The 19,138-nt window shown below is 41.1% G+C and overlaps 1 protein-coding gene across 2 annotated transcripts; it reads right to left on the bottom strand.

The window, feature by feature from the left end:
• Nucleotides 1–227: 227 nt before the first annotated feature.
• immt (inner membrane protein, mitochondrial (mitofilin)) lies at nt 228–19,103 on the bottom strand. 2 transcript variants are annotated; one of them, XM_086023988.1, is made up of 15 exons: nt 18,921–19,103; nt 18,110–18,174; nt 17,845–18,034; nt 17,315–17,459; nt 16,071–16,091; nt 15,291–15,383; nt 14,981–15,145; nt 14,735–14,868; nt 12,647–12,750; nt 11,325–11,460; nt 9,575–9,704; nt 7,656–7,879; nt 7,443–7,574; nt 6,450–6,579; nt 228–1,221 (listed from the first exon to the last, which is right to left on the bottom strand). In XM_086023988.1, exons 1-15 carry the CDS (start codon nt 18,960–18,962, stop codon nt 614–616), a joined length of 2,319 nt encoding a protein of 772 aa, XP_085880114.1. In that variant the 5' UTR covers nt 18,963–19,103; the 3' UTR covers nt 228–613. The 2 variants fall into 2 exon arrangements, with proteins under 2 accessions (XP_085880114.1, XP_085880115.1); XM_086023989.1 differs by lacking the exon at nt 16,071–16,091 and having other exon boundaries at nt 18,921–19,102.
• Nucleotides 19,104–19,138: the final 35 nt, after the last annotated feature.

The raw sequence follows: 19,138 nt of genomic DNA, 5'->3' as shown, positions 1-19,138 counted from the left end.
CAAAGATCAAAATATTGACCATACTTTAAAGGATAGTATTGTGAAACACCTAATACAACACTCACTTTTGCTGTGACTACAAAATTGATGCTACTCTACATCCTTAAAAATAGACATATACAGTAATTAAATGAACACAGTCTTGATTCAAGTGAATAAATGAAAATTTAGCAAGATCATAATGGTTGCATGAACTACTGTATAGGGAGGGGAAAAAAAGAAACAAGTTCCACCTTCATATTCATGATTTATTGTGAAGAGCATTATTGACAAAAATAAAATGCAGACATATTCCTTATACAACATCCTTATTAATTACAATTTCTTGGGCAAAAAAAGAATTAGAGACAGCAAAAATAAATACCTGCTTCAAGTGGGCCTAAACAAATAACACCAGATTGAGTGGGTATACATGTTACTAGTTCAATAATCACCAATTGTGATATAGTGCTTTTTAACAACAGAGGCGTGAACATCCATCACTATGTTTATGTCTGCTTACACCACTGAAAATCTCTCACCTCAGCCAAAAGCAAGCTATTCATCGGTTACTTTTCAAGCATGGAAAAGCAAACTATTTGAAACTCGAACATTCTCAATGAAGTGTCCCTTATTACGGAGCTTGGGTGGTTCCTAGTCCCACCGCATTTGCATAAGCAGACAACAAAGTGACCACCTGCCTGGTTTCCAGAGTTAGCCTGGCTTCGTTCAGCCAGTCCTCCGCCACCCTCCGAGCCTCTCCTGTCAGCTGGTTCATCAGTTTAGCGGCTAACTCCAGATCACCGTGCTCTAAGCAGTAGGTAGCGTACGAAAGGAGCTTAAACGGGTCTAAATCCTCACCACTGATCTGGGTGGGCGGGGCTTCCTGTTTGGCCTCAAAGAGAAGTGCTGCTTGCAGGTAGGAGAGGAAATACTGGTACAAGGAGTTGTGAGACTCATCAATAAGGGCAACCCTGCGAACGAGCGAGCGCAGACCGTAGAAGCGGGCTCGGAGAGAGGCCTCGCTGTACACGCCGCGCTGCAGCGATTCTTGCGGAAGGGCTGAAGCCAGAGCCAAGGCAAATTCATTGTCATGGCAGCTGTCTCGCACGACCTGAGCGGCACCCTCCAGTGGCTTGGTGGGCGAACCGGCGTCGGCGGTCTTTAAGGTGTAGTTGAGCGCTTCCACAGAGAGCCACAGCTGGTGAGCTTTTCGAGCCTCCTCCTCTGCTACCACGTGGCCTGCAATGATAAGACGGACCCTGTCGGTACATTTCGGAGGCTCTCCGGGAGGATAAAGTAGTCGATCTTTGGCAAGGTTATGCCTGCCCTTAAGAATGTCGGGTTCCCAGAATATGAAGATAAGCACAAACGGGACAAAGCGATGGAAGAGATCGCTTTTACCCACTCTCAACAAGGTACGTAAAGGTCGCCATCTTGAATGGTCACATGTGATCAACGCAACTTTTAAGAAGCTCTGCCAACGGGGGCGGGGGGGCCTAGCGTGCTGTGAGCGGTGCGGCCGACTCTCGGGAGGAATCTGCGCCCGGAGCCAATGGCGCCCCGTGTGCGCCGGCCTATTAAGATGTCGAGCTTAAAGCTTAAACTTTTTTTTTTTTTTTAATGCCGAGCACATATAGGCAACCTGAAAGAAGAATATACATAGTTCTCATAATTTCAACATGAAACAAAGTGTTCTCCTGCTACTGTACAGTGGGTACGGAAAGTATTCAGGCCTCTTGAAATTTTTCACTGTCTCATTGAAGCCATTCGCCAAATTTTATTTCTCATTAATGTACACCCAGCATCCCATCTTGCCAAAAAAAAAAAAAAAATGTAGAAAGTTTTTTAAAATTATGATAAAAGCAAAACTGAACTATCATATGGTCATAAGTATTCAAACCCTTTGCAGCGACCTTCATATTAACTCACGGTGTCTCGCACGGCCTGAGCGTTCCTCCCTCAGCTTGTTTCACGTGGAATGTGCATTTCATAAATGATGGTCAATTTTCTTCTGATCCCCCTCGAGATGGTTCTGCTCCTTTATTGGAGTCGGGCTGTGTTTCATTAAACTGATTGGACTTGATTCGGAAAGGTCTATACAGGCATGTTCCGATCAGGTTTTATGACACCGATACCGATCATGCACGAGTGAGATCGGCCGATACCGATTCCGATCACATGGAATATCTGAATATTTTTCCATTTATGGTGACTGCTTTTGTGCAACATTATCTGAAAAAAAACCCAGCCATATTGCCATAATTTTGTCAAATCTATATATATTTTCAAAAGCAAGAAGAAATACAAAACCGTTGCTGGCACAATACAACAATTACTCAGTCACAAAGATAACTGAAAAACTTACATTTACCAGCTTTTAGTAACAGTTTTTAACAGATCAAAATAATCAGCAGTCTCAAAAGACTTAATTATGCAAAAAGTCAAATAAATAACATGCCACCTAAACATTGCATGGTTCAGAATATAATCAAAGTAGAAAAAATAGTCACATGCATTCTTCACTTGAATAAACTGTTCAATGAGTTTCTAAATTGAAACTACTCAAGAACTGTATTGTCTTGTGCATAGACAAACAATCTGGTGCATTTGTCAACGAGAAAAAAGTCACTGTTAATCTTTTAATCTCCTTGTGGCAATAATGTCACTTATACTGCGCTGTGTCCGCCTTGACTTTTATTCAATGCAGTGAGCCTCATAAACTCACCATAGTCTCCCAATTGCTTGTCCTTCAAATGTCGGCTTAAGTTGGTTGTGTTGAAACTTTTGGCCATGCTCCCATGCGAGGTACTTTTTCATGGCAAGTACTGTATTACAAGATGCAAACTCCACACACACAGCAGACAATGCTATGTTCACACCAACTGCGGTGGTCGGAATATCCGTTCAAAGCCTTTTATTGCCGATCAAAACATCTGATCACAGGCAGCAGCCTTTTGTTGCGTCCCTCCCCTCTGCCCGCAGCAGAGGCGCGGCTGCGTTAGGGAGCCTTTCAGGCGGCGCGTTTCAATTGGAGTCAATGTAGCTCGCGCGGGCGGGCGGGCGCGAGTGCGTGCGTGCAGGGCTGCGTGAGTGATGCTTTTCGACGAAGGGACGTTGTCGCATGTTAAACAAATCAACTTTTTTGCTATTTCGTCTCGCGGCAGCCGAGCGTGAGCTGCGGGTGATTGGCTGTTTTGATCGGCAATAAAAGGCTTTGATCGGATATTCCGATCACAGAATTTTTCACAAAAATCGGCCGATCATGATCGGTGCCCGATCGATCGGAGCATCCCTAGTCTATACAAGACCTTACAGCTCACAGTGCATGTCAGAGAAAATGAGAATCATGAGGTCGAAGGAACTGTCCAGAGACAACTGTGGCAAGGCACAGATCTGGCCGAGGTTACAAAAGAATTTCTGCAGCACTCAAGGTTCCTAAAAGCACAGTGGCCTCCATAATCCTCAAATGGAGGAAGTTCGGGAGGACCACAACTCTTCCTCGACCTGACCGCCCAGCCAAACTGAGCAATCGTGGGAGAAGAGCCTAGGTGAGAGAAGTAAAGAACCCAATGAACACTGTGGCTTAGCTCCAGAGATGCAGTAGGGAGATGGAAAAAAATTCCACATAGTCAACTATCACTGCAGCCCTCCACCGGCCAGGGCCGAGTGGCCCAATAGAACCCTTGGCCGCATAGAGTTTGCCAAAAAACACATGAAGGACTCAGACTATGAAAAATAAGATCTGATTCAAGTCTGATGAGACCAAGATTGAACTTTTGGGTATTAATTCTATGTGTGGAGAAACTCAGGCACTGCTCATCACCTGCCCAACACAATCCCTACAGTGAAACGTGGTGGGAGCATCATGTTGTTGGGGGTGTTTTTCAGCTGCAGGGAAAGGTCGACTGGTTGCAATTGAAGGAAAGATGAATGCGGCCAAGTACAGAGATATCCTGGAGGAAAACGTCTTCCAGAGTGCTTAGGACCTCAGACTGGGCCCAAAGTTTACCTTTCAACAGGACAATTATCCGAAGCACACAGCTAAAGTAACAAAGGAGTGGCTTCAGAAACACTCTGAGACCGTTCTTGACTGGCCCAGCCAGAGCCCTGACCTAAACCCGATTAAGCATCTCTGGAGGGACCTGAAAATGGCTGTCCACCAACATTCACCATCCAACCTGACAGAAATGGAGAGGATCTGGAAGGAAGAATGGCAGAGGATCCCCCAAATCCAGGAGTGAAACACGTGTTGCATCATTACCAAAAAGACAAATGACTGCTCAAAATGGTGCTTTGACTCAATACTGAGCACAGGGTCTGAATACTTATGACCAGATTATATTTCAGTTTTTCTTTTTCGATACATTTCATTTTTTTTTCTGTCAAGATGGGGTGCTGAGTGTACATTAATGAGAAATGAAATTAACTTTTTTGACTTGGGCAAATGGCTGCAATGACACAGAAAGTGGCAAATTTAAAGGGGTCTGAATACTTCCCGTACCCACTGTACCCTGTATATCGCGGTTCATCAGTTCCACCTTCTTATGCATTTGTGGGTGTTTACAGTAAATGCTGCCCGCAATTAATTGCATGATTCCCAAAGTTAACTTGCAATTCATCGCAAAATACAAACGTTATATTCTAAAAGTACAATACATTTTTTCCCAATAGTTTTTCGTAGTTTTGTTAATTAACAAAAGTGGACAAATACAGTATGTTTACTTCATACAAATTTTGTTGTGTCTTTTAGTTAATTGATTAGAGAGTAATTTTATAGTAATTAATAGTTATTTGAGATTAAAAAGATATTACACTACACAGTTAAAAGGAGTGTAAAACATTGAGTCATAGATTTGTGTTAAGGTAATTTTTCTGCAACTCAGCACTACTGCTGTTAGTATGTTTTCCATTTCTTCTATTTTCTTTTGGCGGTTGGCAAATACCTTTGGTGCATTACCGCCAGCTTCCTGAGCATCCTGAAGAAGGTGGACAGTAACATCTATAACATTGTACCGGAGGTGACAAAAAGTAAGCGCTAACATCGTGGCTCAGGAGTGCGACCAGGGGCATTCACATTATCCCCCCCAAAGTAAACTTTCGCCACTTTTAAGCAGATGTGTGTGTGTGCGTGTGTGTGTTTTTGTGTGTGTGTGTGTGAGAATAGTAGGGCTGCTCGATTATGAAAAAAAAAAATGATTACTTCGGTAATAATTGAAATCACGATTATTCAAATGATTATTTATTTTTTGCTACAAATAAGGTTTAAACATAACCTTATAATATGTAAAACATATTAAGACAAAATTCCTTGAAACGCTATAATAATTTAAGTTCGTTTTGGACCCAACAACATTTATTAAATTAATTATTTAAAAAAATAATTTTAAGTGCAAATGTATAAATGGTTGGTTTCCTTGTAAAAAACAAACGAGTTAACTTGCTATGCACTTATAAATTGCCAAAGTAGTGAACTGCTTGGAGTAAAATGCCAATTTTGACAAAATAACAGACATGCTATTCATCTATACATTTAGACCTTTGTCTGGAGCCTGTTTTGTTTTGAAAGTAATATTTACACAGGGTAAACAAAGTTAAAGTAATTTTCTTCTGATAAATTATAAATTTAATATGCTGATTGGGTCAAACTAATTTAAATGTTGACTGTTACATACTAGTACGTAATCTATACAATACTTCTAAATTACAGTAGGCCATATATAAACTGTATTACAATATAATGACCAATAAAATGTTTGCAAATTGCATTTGAAGCAATTTGAAACAAAAATGAACACAAAAAATTGGATATTATAGACTACACAAGAAATTTAACTTAAGTCACAGCAATAATGTTTAGCATGGTTTCTATTTTTGTGCTAGTAAAAGTAGTGTATATTTGCATAAGATATGTTATTTAAAATAAATCGATCGCGCCGATTGCGGACGACGCCAAATCTAACTGTGTCTTTTTGCTTTGGTGTATCATAACATCATCGTAAACCAAACGATGGTTGAATAGATTCGTTGTGTTGCCGGTGGATGCAGAGACAACTTGCACTTCATACGTCTTTGCTCGCCGTCTTCCACGGCAAACCCAAAATGTAACCAAATAAGGGTTTTCGACTTGCCTTGCTTGTTTACAAGTCGTTCCTGTGGCGGGTCTTGTGCCATTTTTACTCTGTTAAAACATTGAGTAGGAGCGTGTGCAATGTGACTTGCAGGGTGCGGGCTGGCTGGCTGGCTAGCTAGCAAGCTAGTTAGCTTGGAGAGGGCGGTGCGGCGGAGTAGAGTAACTCGTGTGCACATGCCTCAAAACAACTCAAAATTAGTATTGATAATCGTTTTTTTTACGATTATGCCAATTTTGTAATCGTGGAGTGTAATAATCGAAATCGTAATTGAATTTCAATGAATTGCACAGCCCTAGTATATAGCATGGAGTAAGCAAATGGTTGTGAGACTCTTACTGTCTATAGCCTCCTCCACTCCCTTCAGTCTTGCATAGGCAGTATTCATATCCAGCGTGAAGTTATCCAGTTGCTCCTGGCTCAGTTGACGGTATCGAGTCTCTTGTTCTAACAGCTTACTGCTTAGGACCTAAAGAGACAGCACAAGAGGTGCTTTTTTGGACATATGCCATATGCTTTCAAAGGAAGGATTAGAGAATTAACCCACCCCCCCCCCCCCCCCCGTTGCAGCTTCAAACGCATGAAAAGTGACAGGAAAAAAAAACAATCTAAAAAAATCAGGGTGATGTTAAAAGGGAAATCAACCCCATCATATCTTTTTCAAGAATATGATCCTAGCAGGTTCCCTAGTTGAAACACGGCATTCTGATTAATATTGCATTTGTGGAATAAGTTAAGCAGCAAAATGCACCCCTTTTTAGCCACCGCGGGGGGCGGGCATATTGTCACTTCTGTCGACTGAAAATGACATCACAAGTGCTCAGGGCTCAGGTAACGTCCAATCACGACTCAGCTTCAGAAAACAGGTCAGCCGTGATTGGTCGTTACGTGAGCCCTGAGCAACTATGATATCATTTTCAGTTGAAAGACGTGACAAAATGGCCGCCCCCAGTGATGACTAAAAACAGGTGGATTAACTCTTATTTTACAAACGCAATATTTATCAGAATGCCTTGTTTCAACTAGTGGGCTTGCATAGAACATATTCTTGAAAAAAACATGTTTGGGTTGACTTCTCCCTTTAAATCAGAATATCAGATCCCCAAAATGAAAATCTGCACTTTATTTAGCAAACAAATAGCATTGTTGATAGACTTTGGCAGCTCCACCTGTGATAAAAATTCAACAAAAGATACCATTTTTAAAAAAAATGCATTAACTACTACGAGATGAATGGCCATCCACAAATAAACGGCAGTTTAACAGAGCAGTGCAGTGCGTAATACCGCTTCCAAGATTGGACGAGATAGCGAGTTGGGTGGGGTAAAAGACCTGCTCAGCTTCTGCTTTCAGTTCCTGCTCCTGCACTTTGAGGACATCCTGAACATGGTCTGTGTGAGCGGCCGCCTGACGCCGGAGTTGAGTCCTCATCTCCGCTTCCATCACTTCCCTCAATTCGGACAGCTAAACAACCATACAATTCTTTACTGCAATCCATCCGTTTGCAATGATGATCAAAAGAATCCAGTAGCGGTCTCTTGGTACCTTCCTCTCCTGCTCAAGTCGCGCGTCCTCCTTGATGTGCTGCAGGGACGTGTTAACAGCTGCCTCCTGGGATTTCAGGTGCTCCATCTGCTGCTGCTCCAGAGCAGCATCAATATGGATCTGCTCCCTGACTCTCTGCTCAGCCAGCTCTCGGTTCAGCTGGTCAATGCGGCGGTGCGCGTGGGCAATTAGAGAATTCAGGTCATCTGTTGACAGCTTGCCAGCTAACACGCACACACGCAAACACAAGTACAGTACAACCAAAATAGGATAAGTATCACAACAATCTTTCTAGTGTAAGCAAGGTTCATATAAAAGAAGACTGACAGCTTTGCAGCTCACAAGTTATTACTGGCTCCCAATCAGCTGTAGAATAGATTTTAGAAATCTGCGACTGGTCTACACATCACTGAATTGTTTGGGTGCTGAATACGTTCACAAAATGCCGATTGATTATAAAGCCGGAGCGGCCAACCTACAGAGCTTCCACTTCCATAACAATTTGTCCAAATTTCCATCGTTTTTACATTTTGGCAAGAACATGGCAGAATATTATGTGCGGTTAGGGCTGGGAAAAAATATCGTTTTGCGATGTATTGGGATGATTTTCGTGCCGATACCATTACGTTAAGGGAGTATCGATACTTTGTTGCGATGCAGCGTCAGCTACTTTACAAGCAGCCAGTTATGTGTTAATTGTATAATATGATCAAAAGAATTTGGCATATTGTTCAAATGCACAACACAAACTGTATCATCATAATTGTTAATAAACGACGGCGTCAATATTTGTCATTGTAATGTATTGATTGCAATAACTTTGTAATGGTGCACACAAATTTCTGTATTTATTGATGAATTAGCCGTTACCGATTCTGTTTTTGACTGTAGTAAACAAAGCAAGTCTATTAAATCACATTCAACAAATCTCAAAAGTCATAATTAAAAACATACTAACATTGCTGATAGATTGGACAAAATTTTCATTTCTAATTAGTGCAATGTAATTACTGTACTACAAACGCCTTCTCCTGCATGCATTTTTCTATTTCTTGGCCACATCGTGTTCAGCCACGTTAGCTAGCCAGCTAACAGGGAGCTACAGCAGAGCAACATTTCAATCACCAAGCACTCCCCGATTCGAATAGCAGAAAGCAGCGAGGTTAGGTGACTGTGCAATGTGGACGCACAGGGGTTTATTTTGATGTTATTATAGCAACTCTGCATTCATTTGATCACATTCATTTATGAAATGAGTACTGGCCGCGCTGGATTCCTTTTAAATATCGGGAACAATCAACATTCTGGACAGAACAAGAAACAAAATGTGGACAATGCATAACATTTGGCAGCTCTGTGAACCCAGTAGGGCTCTGACAATCTGCAGATTTGGGTCCATTATTGGAGCCCAGATTTCAAAGTGAATATGGTGAAGCTGCATTTAGTCGTGATGCTGCACACAAATGGAATAAGATGCCAACGGAAGTCAAGTCAGCCCTGAGTGTAAATGCTTTTAAATGTTTTTTTAACCATAACTTTCATAAAGGTCTTCTAATCATTTTTAAATCAATATTTTAAAAAAATGTAATTTACTTAAATCGTTGTTACAGCTGCAGCTGTTGTGAAATGTGCAATATAGGTAAAGTTATATTGCATTAATCATTTGAAGCATCTCAATGGATACCATCACTCCCATCTTCATTTTAAGTTCATTTCATTTGGATTCATCAAACATCATTTTAGCTGATGGTGATTTTTGTACTTTTTTGGATTTGAAAACTTGCTTTCATGCTTTTGGTGTCTATACCTGTGATATACTTTATTTGCATCCCTTTGGCAATATTGCCATGATTATAGTGAAACACGATCATTGTGGTCATCAAACTAATGACTCCATTGTCAAGATTGTGTGGTCTTACTGAGTCCTTTCCAGTTGGCCTGAATCTCTGGAGTAAGGCTGCTCACTTCCCTTTGGAATTGTAGTTTGGCTTCATTAACCAGTTCGCTGTACTGGGAGACGATCTTAGCTTCTGACTCCGCAGACCTCACCTACACAATACACAAACACACAAGCGGCTTAGTCAGCTTTTGGCACTAACGCTAGAGTGAAATTGTGAACTGTGAGATTGGCATAGTGAATACAGAGCAAAAAAAACAAAAATACGTTAGTTTCCTTTCCAAGGAGGCTTGAGGGGACATAAACTAGACATTCAATATTGGGATTCCATAAACCAGGTGTCACCAACCTTTTTGAAACAGAGAGCTACTTCTCGGGTACTGATTAATGCGAAGGGTTACCAGTTTGATGTTTGCTCAAATTATCTTGACATGTCAATGCTGTTGTTGTAATGTTATGAGTTCTGGTGCATTACTGTTGTTTTACGTTAATGTTATGCAAAGCGCTTTGTTACAGCTGAAGCTGTTGTGAAAGTGCTATATAAATAAAGATGTATTATTAAAAACTAATGATATTCATTGTCACGTGAAGAATAGCGATAGACCGATATGTTTTTTTCAGGGCCGATACGATACTGATTATTAGTAGTTCAAGGAGGCCGATAACCAATATACATTTTCAGCAAAAAGGAAATATATATATTTCTCTCATATATATAAACTTTGTTGAACATTTTTTCCAGATTTGCAAAATGTTGATTATTATTATACATTTTTGCCAATGTACATCTTTGTTGTAAAATTCTAACAAAAAGGGAGCTCCCAGGGTCATCAGCATGTCTTATAAAGTGAAATGAAAACTTAAAGAATAACTCCCTATATTTTCGACAGTAAAGAAAGTTCTCCAAAATTTCAAAATGACACAAATGTTCAAATTTCACTTATCTTTGTTTTGATTTCAAACAAAAACAAAAAGGTGCAGAATGTTGCCAGTGTCAGTAGAATCTCTATTTAAAGTGCACTGAAAATTGACAAATAGTTTCTTGAAGTCAACACAGTTTTAAATGGATTTATTATTGGCCATCAGATAAAAAAAATAAATTAAAAAAAGGCTGATGCCGATATTCTGCATTTTGATGAATATCAGGCCGATTTTCATGAATCTTTTTTAGTGTTTATATTTGATGATGACTTCAACAACGTTCCTAGAAGATAATCTCCCATCAGTGGTGAGCAATTTTTAGAACAGACCCACGGGCTCCTCGGTTGAATTGGCAACTTCTATGCTATTTTATTAGTCTTCAAAAATCACTACAGGTCACTCGTCAAAATGAAATAGGTGATTAGGGTTGATGTTTTTCAATTCAAAATGGGAATTGGACTGGGCAACTGTAGTTACAGAGAACCACCTTTCTTTGTTGAAATCTGCGTTGGCTTCTACCCACAAGCAAAAAAATTATATTTAAGTCAGCTGAAAGTGAATTGACTAGGTCTAAATTCATACGGAATGATTTTAATTATTTATTGTCTATCTATTGCTACAAATTCACAACAATTAGTTGGGATAGCCCCAAAAAAGTGTCCCACAAGTGTTGCTTATAATATTGTGCAGATATTATAACATTGAAAAAGGCGTGGTCTTAAATTGTAATTCCAACAAAGTGTGCATTTTGGGGTTGTACTTGACTGACTGAAGTGCACGCCCAATAAAAGTCTATTCATGAATTATGATGAGGTTTTTCCTTTATCTACTAGGACCAGACACACCCTCACCTTGTTGAGCACTTTATCCAAGTCCACCACCATTTTATGGAGATTCTCCTCTGCTGCTAACACAAGGGGCCGGACAGCAGGAACATTCAGCCCCTTGGATTTGTCAATGACAGACTTGAGTTCGTCCAAGGCCTCGCTATGGGGAGGAGGGATGATAAGACTTTAATCACTATACAACTCGATGTTATATTTCTTACATATATCACAGTAAGCCTCACAGTATTTTATGGGTTTTCCCACTGGCTTAGTCAAAAAGACCTCTTCACATCATATATTAATGTGCATTACTGTCTCCACCTATCCGACATATAGATTCAAATACCTCCAAAATGCTTTTATTGCTGCAGCAATAATCAAGCTACAGGGCTCGAGGCTGAGGGTAAAATGCTCGCAAATGCACTGAAAACAGTCCACGTGGGTCACATAGGCTGAGTGAATCTTTTATGCTCATTCTTCAGTCTCACTTTTAAAGACATGGTTGAAAGTCAGCATCTTTTACACTGCTTTGATGCCAGCAATCAAATCTCAAATGTGCTACCTTACAAACAATTCATGAAGCGAACAGAGTTGTATCCAAACTCAAGACCAAGTCAGTTCGGTTGAACTTTCAACACCTTGGGAAAGATGATAGCCTAAAGTTGGTTGCATTCACTGATGCGTCTCTTGCAAATCTCTCAGATGGGGGTACTCAAGGTGGGCACTTGGTTGTTTTGATGGGTGAAAATGGGCAGTTTCCTCCTATTTCTTGGCAGTCAAAGAAAATTAAGAGAATTGTCAGGAGTACACTAGCAGGTGAGACTCTAGATATGTCAGAAGGATTTGACAATGCCATTTTTCTGTCAACATTATTCTCCGAACTCTATGCTGGTTGTACTGATCGACCTGTGCCAATAATTTGTGTTACCGATAATCATTCACACATGGATGCATTGAAGTCTACTAAATTTGTTGCTGTAAAAAGGCTCCGCTTGGAAATTAGTTCGATTAAACGGCTGATCCAATCAAAAGGAGTTAAACGTGCTGTGGTCACACACCAAAGATCAACTGGCAGACTGTCTAACTAAAAAGGGAGCATCTCCAGCCTTGTTACTCAAGGCTCTCTATGAAGGGCATTGGACAATTAAATGAACCGACCAACACATTGTTCATGCGTTAGTTCAATGTTTACGAAAAAAAAAAAACAAGACAAACCACGCATTCATGTTTACTGTAATATATATATATATATATATATATATATAAAAATCGTGACTACAGTTGGTGATTAGTTGACTTGCAAAATAACAGTTTGTGGCCATACTTGTTCAAATAAAATTGCTTACTTGGCTTTCAGCAACGCTGTCCCCGCATCGTTCACAGAAGCTGCTCTATTTGCAAGACAAGCTTCAAGATCCTTCCACTGGGCTGACTTCTCCTGCGGTGGAGCCTGAATCAGGGAACAGCTGTTACTGTGATGTTTCGGGGCGTCAACAGAGTGCACTAATTTAAGGACATCAACCCAGTATCACACGGTTCGAAATTACACCCGCATTTCTAAATCACAAACCGATACATAGTTTGAATGATTGGGGAATTTTTACAGTCATTTTAAAGATGACCATCTTGATATCAATAAATGCATCATCAGCAACCGGTTACAGTATATTGCTCAGGAATACTTTGAAAGGGTAACTGGGGAAGTGGGCATCAAACCTTTAAACTGAGTCCTTAAACACATTTGCAGTATATGAATGGACAAGCAGATGTTTGACGTGGCAACCAATGGTATGCAGTCTTACCACGATACAGAAAAAGTGATTCCTTTCTGGATTCTTGCTATATATTGTTATCATTAGGGCTGCAGCTATGGAATAGTTTGGTATTCGGATATCCTACCGAATAATCGAGTATTCGGATAAAACATTTTTAAAAATATGCATTTTTACTTGGTTAAAAAAGAATCATAAATACAGAAGACAAAAAAAAACGTTTCCATTTAATAAGGAGCTACCAACTAGTTTTTATTTTTAGGTAATCAATATTTTTACTTCAATTTAAACTGCAGTCGAATTCTCTCTCCTGATTGGTTCATTACGTCACATGCTGTGATGACGTACTGCACTCAGCTTTCACCAGCTCGGTTCTTTAAGGGTTATTTTTTATTTATCACCACGGAGGAGAGTAGCCGCACCATGCAGCTCGTTGCTGCTGCTGCTGCTGCTAAGACAACTAGCTTGGCAGCAGCGTGGGTGCTATGTGCGTAGGTGTGCGTGTGTATTTTAAAGTTGACCTTGTCACTGCATTGGAGCCATGCTCCTGTATTCAGGGGTTTTCCTGCATTCAAAATTGCGAGGCGGCCTCCAGCTAATTGTGTGCCCTGATATTGCTCAACACAGCGCGAGTGATGTCTGCAGCAGCAACGTATTTTAACTGCAGTTGCAGCGTTCGCCACGATGAAGGCGCTATATCAGGCCTGGCTAAACAGCAAGCAGCATGTGTCTCCTTTCCCGGTTTCATGCAGCTCTTAAGGCCCTTTTCACTGTGAACTTGCAGCGCGTGGTTGTCAACGCCATTCATTGTGTATGTGGTGAGGGGCGGCACCACAGAATGGAGCGTTGCTGGGTGGCGCTGCGCATACTCTGACATCTACCATGACGGCAAATCCCCTCGGATTGACAAATATTCTACATTACGGCAGTGCCTTCGTGACAATAGAAAGCTTTTCCGGTAGGAGGGGGGCTGGCAAGGAATTTACTGATATTTTGGCGGGCTATGGGCACACTGTTGCGCGTCTGATAAGGGGCTTGTCCGAAAGCACCGATGGAACAGATTACATTCGGCATGCGAGGTACCAGCTGCAAATGAGATCGAGGGGGAAAAAAAACATTGAGTAGTGTTTCCTACCAAGTTCACTTTCAAAATGGGAGGGGGAAAAAAAAAATTTGGGCCGGGGGCTGATTATAACAACGTAAACAATGCATTCGGCTCTATTCTTCGCTCACGATGAACTCCCACCCAAAGTAAACCATCACGTTCTTGACACGGTATTGTGAAATACGTACATTGGCAACCCTCGCTCTTGTAGTTATAAGAAGATTAAGGCAGCGGAGGCGCGCTCACTGTTTTTTCGCCTTTGTCACTTCACATCGGTGCTCTGCACGCTGATTTGCTAGCTAACAGCCAATCAGAGTGAGCAAATGTCACGACTAGCGACGCCGATTCAACAAACGTAAACGCCCCCAAGACGCTTACAGACGGGCTATGACACTACGACGGTGGCCACTACACTAATCAGACGGCGCTTAAAGACGCAACGGCGCTTAACGACCTCCGACGTCGGTTTGGTGTATCAGGGCCTTAACACAAAAGCAACGTCTGCATCAGACGTACTGTAATACAAAGTTCAAACCAGGTGCTTCTGGACAGGGTACCTCTGCTTCCATAGCTTCCTTCAGTTTTTGCGTGTGTTGCGCAATGGCCTGCAAGGCTGCTTCCTGAGCTCCAATGGCCTGCAACGTAGCTTTCGCTGAGCTGGCCAGTGAGTCGTCAAGATTTCCTGACACAGCTGAAAAACAGAAAGAGAAGCAATGAAGCCTCATACTGCTTATTGTACAGGTGTAGCATAAAAGAGGCATGGTTGAACTTGTTATTTTGTTTCCACTGCGATGCTAGCTTACATGCCAGGATTTCCTGTTCGTCTCGGTCTTGTTGAGCAAGTCGAGCGGTCACCTCTTCTACTGGACGCTCTTTGAGTGGTTCTGCTGCTGCTATGGACTCTATTTCAGTGGAAACTGCGGCTGTCTCTGCAGTTACCTTGTTGTCATGACACTCCTTGCACTCCTCTAGACAGACAAACACACCATTATGGTGGCTACAGAGCATAATCATGCACTACGTAGTTCAATTGGATACGATGGTTCTCTTGAATGTTCTCAGACATGAAGAATGTAATACGTGTGGAGGAATAGTCGACTTGAGCGCTACTACCTTTGACCGGTGTCACCTCGGTGTCGCATGGGGCAGGGATTGAGGGCACTTCACTGATGGCTGAGATTATATGAGTCGCCTCAGTTGAAGCTTCTGGATAGAACACAATGAAGAACACAAAATGTATATACATATATATATATATATACATATATATATATATACATATATATATATATATATATATATATATATATATATACATATATATATATACATATACATATATATACATATACATATACATATATATATACATATACATATACATACATATATTGCACACCATAATTACGAGAATTTGGAGACTGAGTTACCGCCATATATACAATACCATTGCATCCCTAGCTGCTACGTGCTAGCTCATTGTGCATCATTGGAATGCATGGAAGGAAGCAGGACTAAATGCTAGTACAGTACAACTATTTAAAGCAAACAACTATTTTCCAAAAAGCAATGAGACTTTATGAGCTAATGTCCAGGCCACGATTAGGGGGTACTGCAATGAACTCAAAAATGTGTCATGGGAATTCAAGTCTTGCCAGACAAAAATTGGGGCTGCAACTACAATTACAGATTACTCATCTGCTGTTTGTCTGTATTTATAATGACAGGCAAAAGAACAGATCACTCAACATTGAAATGAACCACCGCACCGACTACAGCATAGTCAGCCTCTATTCACAATTTACAAGAAAACTAAGAGTACACTTTTCCTAAAAAGGAAAACTATTTTCCAAACTTGTCAAATTAAGTGAATGGCGTCAGAAGATATCTTACCCTCAGAGATGTCGGTAATTGCTTGGAAAAAGAGGGCAAATGAATGTTTACATTTAAATCTCTAACATAACAATAACAGTGTTTTGCTTTTGTTTTCAAACTGTCTAGGCCAGGGGTCAGCAACCTTTTACATTCAAAGAGCCATTTCGACCGGTTTCCACGGAAAAGAAAACACTGACAGCCGCAAACACTCTTTGACAGTCGGCGGTGGCATATATAGATATTAGGGGTGTAACGGTTTATGTATTGTTCCCAAACCGTCTCGGTCAACACCTGATGCACACCAACTGCGCTGGAAGCATTTCTGGTGGCGCGTTTCAACTGGAGTCAATGTAGTTCGCAGGCGGGCGCGGTTGCGTACGGGGCGGTGCAAATGATGCGTTTGGAGCGGTGGGACGCAGAGCGAAGCACCGAAAATCCGTCCATTTGCCAGCCAATCAGCATCGGGCATACTACGAGGCATACTGTGATGTTTACAGCCAAACAGCGTCCTGTTCACTCGCCGGCTATTTTTTTGTTTTTTTACAGTTGTTGAACTTTACCAAGACAGCAATATTGTAAGCATTAGCATAGCGTGTTGGCCATTTGATTGCGATGTTGAAAAATGCTGTCGTAGTCTACCGCGAATGAACGGCTGCAGTATCCAAGCAACCGCCACATTTGACCTTGGTCCCCGTCATATACAATCGCACAAGAGCCGTGGTGGAGAATGAGCTGTCCACTGCTGCTCTTATAATGAAGTTAAAGTTACTAGTTCGCAAGTGCTACCTGACTTTATCTGCAACCTCATTCTATCCATACAAGAAAGGGTGTTTTCCTGTGTTCAATCTTTTTTTTATCATTATTAATATTATTATTACTATTATTTATGAACAACCCTAATGCTCAAGATTTTATTCTATTTTGTGCTTTTATAACAGGGAATGTTTTTTGATTTATAGCAAATTGAATTGTAGCTTGCTCTCTGTTAAAACTACATTTTTAAAAAACAACCTAGGCTTATGCATTTCAGATTTATTACTGTACCGAACCCGTACCGAACCGTGACCCCCATTTATTTTACCAAGCCACGCAGAGCCGCAACATAAGGATGAAAGAGCCGCATGCGGCTACGGAGCCACGGGTTGCCGACCCCTGGCTCTACCTCATGTTGGAAGTTTAAAAAGTAAAATCAAAATTAGTCCAAGTAATGAGGCACACTTTGAGTGGTGCTTTAGGAGGTTAATTATTGATAAGAGTCTCACCCTCAAGGCTCTGTACAGGCTGGACTGGGAGTGGTTTAGCCGCTTCTATGGGACTCTCTGCAGACTCCTTCACTTTCTTCTCTTGCTTGGCTTTAGATACCTTCGTCGCTTTTTCCATCATTGAGGGAGGTTGGCCCAACTCAATCTACACAGCAGAAAGTGATGCCATTTCAGAGAATTTGTAAATGTGTCAGTATCTAATGAGATTCAATATAAAAACTACATCAACAGTTCTGTCATTACATAGTTAATCACTTTTGACTAGTTCTTAATTTTAATACAGATCATGTAGCAAAATAAGGTAACCAACATATTTACAAACATCTCTAGTATGATGCACTACAGTTGTAGACCAAACCTCAACCTAAAAAACAGCAATTGGTCTTTCAATTGGTGTGTGTACCAAATGTTGTGGCCAGTATGTGCGTGCAATATCATAATCAATTAACTTACAGTAATTTCCTTAACGTATTCTGACACTCTGGTATTTCAAAACATCTTCATCATAGTTTCTTTGAATATGTCCTGACCTGTTTTTTGACAGACAGACCAGCTTCTCTAGGAGCAGGTCCCAACGCCAACCCCAACAGCCGATCTGAATAAGGAACATTTTTCTCCACAGTTTCTCTGAACTTGTGGTCCCATTTGGCATAGAGTATCGTTCCTCCAATGCCACCACCGACTGTCATCAAGCCAGCAGTTACCACTTTGGCAGCACCACTGATGGATGAAACAGACAAGAATTGCTTTTCTTGCACCGGTGCATTTGTGCATGTGCGTGTGTGTGTGTATTACCTGCTTTCCCCCGCTGTGTAGTGTCTGCAGGGCAGACTGTTTAAGGGGGTTCGCCCATAGGTTTTCTAAGAGGCAAAAGGTAGTGAATTATGTTAAATTGCTTTTTTTGTGTGCATGTGTGTAGTTACAGATGGCTGAAGTTAGAGCAAAGGATACACAGGACAATGAGGGTTGGAAGAGGATGATTAGACCGCTTAAGAGGCAACCCCTGAATAGGGTTAGGGCACTGTGTCAAGCTCAAGGCCTGCTGCATCACTTTTTGTAGCATACTAAAAACAAATAAAGTTCTTGTTGCTTGCTGAACGGGGATTTTTGTTTTAATTTTGGCTAAAACTAACTGCAACTGCATTTTTTTTCTTCACTTTTAACAAGCACTACAAGCATTTTTTCATCAATTCTTAACAGAAACGAAATATTAATGGTATTAAATAGTGTGCATTCAAATGTATATAATTACTTTTGATTTCAAATGTGTTGCTCACAAAATGTGAATAAAAAATACAGGAGCAATATTCCATGTAATATGATTATTTACATTGTGGTTTTCAGTCATAGTGTGCGCGTGCCTACGTGTGAGGTGAGCCTACAATATGCGAGTATAACTCAACGTGCCCAACCGCTGACACAGAAATTAACATCTTTTACATATAGAATAGGACATAATACACATCCGCGTTGGCTCCATAAAGTCAGGCTGTGGGTCACTGAATGACAACTCCTCTAACTAGCATGCTAATGCTAAACGTGAGATTGGCGTAAGGTTCGAGTCGTACAAACAAACGTATCAGCTGTCGTATTGTCGAAGTCTTACCCGGAGTGTAGAATTTGCACCTCTGACACAAGCCCTCAGCATGGTCCGCAACAACCTTTTGTCCTTAAGTCAAACTGATTTAAAGCTGCACAGAAGCCGTGACTCTTGCTTTCCCCTTGCCTGCTGCCGAGTCTTCTTCTCGAGGAAAACTAAATCATTTGGCGAGCGAAAGGTATCAGCGCCACCACCCGGATGGAGTGCGGATTGATTTCCACCTC

The sequence above is a fragment of the Filicampus tigris genome, chromosome 2 (assembly GCF_054856515.1).
Source record: "Filicampus tigris isolate MCC_2025a chromosome 2, RoL_Ftig_1.0, whole genome shotgun sequence".
In the NCBI taxonomy this organism is placed as follows: domain Eukaryota; kingdom Metazoa; phylum Chordata; class Actinopteri; order Syngnathiformes; family Syngnathidae; genus Filicampus; species Filicampus tigris.
The sequence above is the reverse complement of the archived record's forward strand: the minus strand, read 5'-3'. Positions and strand labels throughout refer to the sequence as shown.

Bases quoted from the DNA above. Each gene is read 5' to 3' on its own strand.
- immt (XM_086023988.1), bottom strand. From the start codon at position 18,962: ATGCTGAGGGCTTGTGTCAGAGGTGCAAATTCTACACTCCGG. The intron at 18,035-18,109 runs GTAATACACACA...TTCATCCATCAG, and splicing joins TACACAGCGGGGGAAAGCAG to TGGTGCTGCCAAAGTGGTAA. The intron at 12,751-14,734 runs GTACCCTGTCCA...TCCCTGATTCAG, and splicing joins AGGAAGCTATGGAAGCAGAG to GCTCCACCGCAGGAGAAGTC.